The 5,906-nt window shown below is 49.8% G+C and overlaps 1 protein-coding gene across 1 annotated transcript; it reads left to right on the top strand.

Annotated features, from left to right (window-relative positions):
• The first annotated feature begins 282 nt into the window (after positions 1–282).
• LOC147663091 (uncharacterized) lies at positions 283–5,465 on the top strand. Its single transcript, XM_086950688.1, has 2 exons — positions 283–1,024; positions 4,522–5,465. Exons 1-2 carry the CDS (start codon positions 283–285, stop codon positions 5,121–5,123), a joined length of 1,344 nt encoding a protein of 447 aa, XP_086806814.1. The 3' UTR covers positions 5,124–5,465.
• The last annotated feature ends 441 nt before the right edge of the window (positions 5,466–5,906 follow it).

Below are 5,906 nucleotides of genomic sequence, written 5' to 3'. Positions count from 1 at the left end.
CATCCTGATGTGAGGTATTCAGGGGCTGTGGGTGCCTCGAGTAAGTTTTTGGAGCGGGGGGGGATTTCCAAGCAGGTGAGTGGGGGGCCTATTCAAGGGGATGCTAGAGGTCCTTACATCATGTTGGGTTCTCCTGGATGGGAGCATTTCGGTACGGCAGGTTTGGCACAGCGCGGTTTTCACAAGGATGTTGAGGGCCACAGGGGGGGTGCGGGGGCCCCTCTTCAGGCTTCTTCGTCGGCGGCAGCGGGCGGTAACTTGGATGAGAGTGACGATGATGAGATGGTAGGCGACTCTCCGATTAGGGGAGTGCCTTTGAGAAGTTGTATTAGGGGACGTTCTTTGGAGAGGTTTCAGGGGACGATTGTGGATGCTAATTTACAGAGGTCAAGGTCTGTGTCAGGTGTTGTATTCAGGGAACCTAGCACACCAGTCCAAACTTTTTCTTTCCAGGATAGGAATAGGGGCGGAGGTCCAGACTTGGCAGGGCGCGGTCCAGTCCACTTTCGCCAAGGGGAAGCGACGAGAATGCCTAGCGCGGCCCTCTCTGTTCCACCGAGGGATCCCGCCGCGGCCAGCACACGAGGGTCTGGCGTGGCCCCGCTGGCCCCAACGAGTAGCAGGTACAGGTGGCAGGCCTTGCTGGCGGCTATGGAGCTGCAGAGTCAACACGCGGGGAGGTACAGGCGTGTACAGCCTGCTCCCCCTCATGGAGTTCAAAAATCTTTGAAATGTAAAGTTGTTGATACCGGGTTGGGTAAGACCCGTGGTGAGTTGTTTCATACCAGTGTGGATTCAGAGGTGTTGGACTACGATGAAGAGAGTCCTGAAGAGGGTGAACTGCGGGATACAGAGGGGGGGGTGCCCTCTCATGCTTCTCATAGTGTTTTACAGGCTCCAGTGGTCCAGAGTACAGTGCAAGGGAGAAGAGAGCACGGCCCATCGGGTAGGGCGCCTCGCAGACCGGATGCATTGACTTCGGCGCCACGGGCGGAGCCATCGAGAGTGGTCTCTCTGTTGCCAGGTGAGCAATCAGCCACACAGGCCAAACCTATGATGGTGTCTGTGGGTACTGGTGGTGACACAGAAATAGATGTTGGTGTTAGCCGTTTGGTCAAAGGTCGTTATGTACAAGACACTGCTGTTGGTACTGATGATGTGGTAGAAGTTACAAACAAAGTTGAAAGTGGTGTTATGGCTGGTGCTTCCAGCAAAGTTAAAGAGCCAGTGGCCAGTAAGGAGTTAAAGATCAAAAAATTGCCTTATATGGGAGTTACGAAACCTTTAGGGGCTCATTTAATGTTAAGCACCAAGGAACGCATTTGGAATGGTGAGTATGTGGAACTCCTTAAGTTACTGCACCGGGAAGTCCGGTCTAAAGAGGGATCTAAAGAGGAGGAATTTGAATTGGCTAAACGGCCTAGAGTGCCTTTGAATATTGAAAACTGGACAGCGGCATTCTTGATTTATGCCAGTGTATATTGCGAAAAGTTCCCTGAGCGCAGCGTGTCCCTTTTTAAATACATGGACGTCATTCGTAAGGCACAGATCACCGGGGGTGGTTTTGCTTGGTCTCAGTATGATGAGGAATTTAGGGCCAGGATGGCTTGGGATCCTGAGGCTAAGTGGGGGGAGCTGGATAATGATTTGTGGCAACATACAATGGGGTCAGCGTCAGGGGGGAAGACTATTTTCACGGCCAGTGGTTTGCCATTAGTTTACCGGCCCTTTCAGGGGAAGCCCACCCGGGGAGGGGTGGGGGTCAATGCAACCATGCAATCGGGGTCTGGTTTCTGTTGGGAATTTAACAGGGGCTCCTGCATCAGAGAATATTGTAAATTTAAACATGAGTGCTCAGGTTGTGGTAGGAAGCATCCGTTGTCCAAATGTTGGGACAATCAACCCTCTGAGAGCCCCAAAGGGAAGCAAACGGGTTCAGGAACTTCCAGTACGAACTCACAGTTTTCAGGGGGAAGGGGATACAGAGGTGCTAAGGGTGCTGGGTCCAAGGGCTCGTACACCAGTTAAATTGGAGAGGCTGCGCATTGCGTTGCAGGGTTACGAAGAAGAGTCAGCAAAACTTACACTATTGGAAGGTTTTCAGTTTGGTTTCCGACTAGGTTACCTGGGCTCTCGGGAACGTAGGTGGTCTGCCAATTTAAAATCAGCTTCTGAACATGCCACAGTAGTACAAGAAAAACTTAATAAGGAAGTACATGAAGGGAGGATGGCTGGCCCGTTTCACGATTGGCCGATCCTTAACTTAATTGTTTCACCAATTGGAGTTGTCCCGAAGAAGGAGCCGGGACAGTTTAGATTGATTCAACACTTGTCATGGCCTGAAGGGTCGTCTGTTAACGATTTTATTGACCCGGAGGCAGTGTCTGTCTCTTATTCTTCGGTTGACGTGGCCATGTCACTGGTTGTGACTGCGGGCGCAGCCGCTGAGATGGCTAAGTGTGACATCAAGTCTGCTTTCCGGCTGTTGCCTGTCCATCCGGACGATTGGAGCCTTTTAGGTATACAATTTGCTGGTAACTGGTACGTGGACAAGGCTCTGCCAATGGGCTGCTCCATATCATGTGCTTTGTTTGAGTGTTTTAGTACTTTTCTGCAATGGTATTTTTCCCATCAGTCCGGTCATTCACTTGTAACACACTATCTCGATGATTTTTTCTTTGTCGGATCCCCGGGCTCCGCGGAGTGCCAGAAAGCTCTGGACACATTCCAAGGGCTCATGGAGGATCTGGGAGTCCCTTTGGCTCCCGAGAAAACAATGGGCCCTGCCACTGTCCTCTCCTTTTTGGGTATTGAAATAGATTCGGTGGTTATGTCAGCTCGTCTGCCTGAGGACAAAAGAGTCAACATGGTTGAATTACTGGATGTGATGTTGGCAAAGAGAAAAGTGTTGGTGAAAGAGATTCAAGTGCTTTTGGGACATTTGAATTTTGCCTGCAGAGTGGTGAGAGCGGGCAGGACTTTTTGTAGAAGACTGGGCAGGGCTTTAGCAGGTCATCAATTGCCTCATCATCGTGTTCGTCTGTCTGCTGGGGTGAAGGAGGACTTGAGAATGTGGAAGTTTTTCCTGAATTCTTTCAATGGTGTTCCCTTGGTCGGAGATGTTGACTTTCAGTGGGATGTACAAATGTTTTCAGATGCTGCTGGCAGTGATGGTTTTGGGCTCTTTTGGAATGGCAAATGGTGTGCAGAACGTTGGCCGGATGCATGGTTGAATGGTGGTCGTAGCATCACTTTCCTGGAAATGTTCCCTTTATTGGTTGCCTTGACCCTGTGGGGGGAGGAATTGGCACACAAGAAAGTGCTGTTTCGTGTGGATAACATGGCTGTTGTGGAGATAGTGAATCGCCAATCGGCCAGGGACGAGCAAGTGTTGAAACTTATGAGAGTTTTCGTTCTGGGTTGTCTGAAACACGATATTCATTTTCGTGCCTTACACATTCCTGGCGTGGACAATGACATTGCGGATGCTCTGTCTCGTTCACAGTGGGGGAGATTCCGTGGACTGGCAAGGGACGCAGACAGATCCCCGACTCCGATGCCGAGTCATCTGTGGCACGTCGGCGAGGTCGGGTCATACAATTGGTGGTAGGTTCTTTGTCTGTGTCTACGCGTTCTGCGTATTCCCTGGCATGGAAGGAATTCTTGGAATCTGGTGCTGTCAGAAGGGAGGATCTGTCGCGTCGGTCAGATGATGTTGTTAATTTCATACTGGACCTCATGGATAAGGGTTTAACCAAAGTAACCATTGCTGGGAAACTGGCGGGGATTGCTTTCATGGGGAAGTTGTTGTGGGGCTATCCTCCATCAGCGGGGGATCTTGGTAGGAGGATGCTGGAGGGTTGGGCCAGGGAACAAGGGCACGTGGGTAGATCCAGAGCCCCCCTATCTTGGCAAGTTCTTGCCAGATTAATCACAGTTTTGCCTTTAGTTTGTTCGGATGATTTTGAGGCATGTGTTTTCTCTATGCTGATGGTGTTCATGTTTTTTGGAGCCTTCAGAGTATCAGAGTTGCTGGGGTCGAAATATAAGTGTGGATTGTTTTGGAAGGACGTTTTTTGTTATGATGAGGGAGTTCACGTCTGGTTGGCCAGTTCTAAAACTGATCAGACAGGTAAGGGGAAAGGTGTGTGGTTGCAGGCACGTGCTCCGAAGCTTACTTGCCCTCTAATGCTGGCGCAGCGCTGGCGTTCATTATGTGGGGGTGGGGATGAAGCCCTTGTTTTCCGACATATCAATGGCAACCCTGTAACAACTTATCAATTGCGAATGGTTTTGCGCAAAGCTTTACAGCACATAGGTCTTGATGGCAATCTTTATGGTACTCACTCTTTCCGAATAGGTGCAGCCACTGAGGCTTTTAATAGAGGTTGGTCCGAGAGGGATATTATGCGTTTGGGGCGCTGGTCTTCCAATTGCTTCCAGCGTTATGTGAGGAGCTCTGCTGAGGAGGCGCAGGCGTCGTCCTCCTTCACATGATTCTAACTCTTTTTTCTTTTTCAGGATCCGTTGCTGGGCCTCGCTCCTCGGTGGTAACGGTCTGGATAGTGGGGCATTCCTTTGTCAAGTGGGCCAGAGTCCAGGCAGCGAAGAGTTATTTTGGAGATCTACTTGGTTTCAATGACCGAATGTTTAACGTACTCTGGAAGGGTAAAGGCGGGATGCTCTGGAGAGAGTTAATCCCTTGTTTGAACAACAACATGGTGGGCGGTTTATGCCCAGATATTTTAGTTATTCATTTGGGAGAAAATGACCTTTGTGCTACAAAAGGTGTAGTTTTACTACGAGCTATGAAACGTGATTTAGGCCTTATTAAGGACATGTGGGCTGGGTGCCATGTTTTTTGGACAGAGTTGATTCCCCGTAGGATATGGAGAGGTGCTGCGAACCCCAGGGCTGTCGATCGGGCTAGGAAGAAGGTTAATTCAGAGGTGTCTCGTTGCTGTAGGAGCCTTGGTTTCAGCAGAATTTCACACAGGGACATTAAGTTTGAGTCTGTTGAGTTTTTTAGGGATGATGGGGTTCATTTGTCCCGTGTGGGCATGGATCTTTACTTGTTGGAGCTCCGTGAGGTCTTATCCCGGGCATTGGCTATGCAGCGTTGATTTTCTTGTTTCTCTTTCGCTTCGCGGTTGGGGGGCAGAAAGGGAGGCGTGTCTTCCCCGCCTACCTTTCTGGGTGGCGGTGTTTTTGTGTATCGTTACGGTTTTAGGCAGATTGCGGGTTGAGTATTAGTTCAAGTATTTCTTTGACAAGTGCTGGGGTAGGTTGGTCATGGTTTGACCGTTCAGTTTGGTGAGGGGGGTAGCTGCAGGAGTGCAGGGTCAGGCAGGGTTTATGGTTATGGAGGACCTGACCGTTGTTATTGCAATTGTGGTTTGACGAATAAAGTTTTAACGTTGACGTATGTTTGATCAATGACGAAATGTTTTATTGATGATGTAATGTTTTATTGATGACGTAATGTTATAATGCTGTTATATTGTTTATTGATGTATTGTTGGGAGGGGGAGGGCTCAAATGTTTTAGGGGTGGGGGAGGGTCCGGGGGGCTGAAGTTTGTAGTTATTTATTTATTTAGTGAGGTTTAGTTTTGTAAGGCGTTGCCAAGGTTTGTATTTGTAATGTGCACCTGTGTCTTAATAAAGCGGCCTTTTACACACACAAACAACTTTTGGTCTGCTTTTCTCCCACCCCTCGCCCTCCCTCCCAAGGGGGGCTTGGGGGAGGGAGCCGACCGCCGGGAGGTCCCCTCCCCCGGGCGGTTTGGGAGGGCTGCGAGGGGTTTTTACAGTAGAAGTAGCCAGAAGGTTCTAGATTTGGGCTGGTCTAGTAGGACCAGAATAGCCCAATTATAAATCCCCCTATCACTGCCTCCCAGCCACCATT

The sequence above is a fragment of the Lissotriton vulgaris genome, unplaced genomic scaffold (assembly GCF_964263255.1).
Source record: "Lissotriton vulgaris unplaced genomic scaffold, aLisVul1.2 SCAFFOLD_783, whole genome shotgun sequence".
Taxonomy (NCBI): Eukaryota; Metazoa; Chordata; class Amphibia; order Caudata; family Salamandridae; genus Lissotriton; species Lissotriton vulgaris.
Note: the sequence above shows the minus strand (reverse complement) of the source record. Positions and strands in the feature narration are given on the sequence as shown.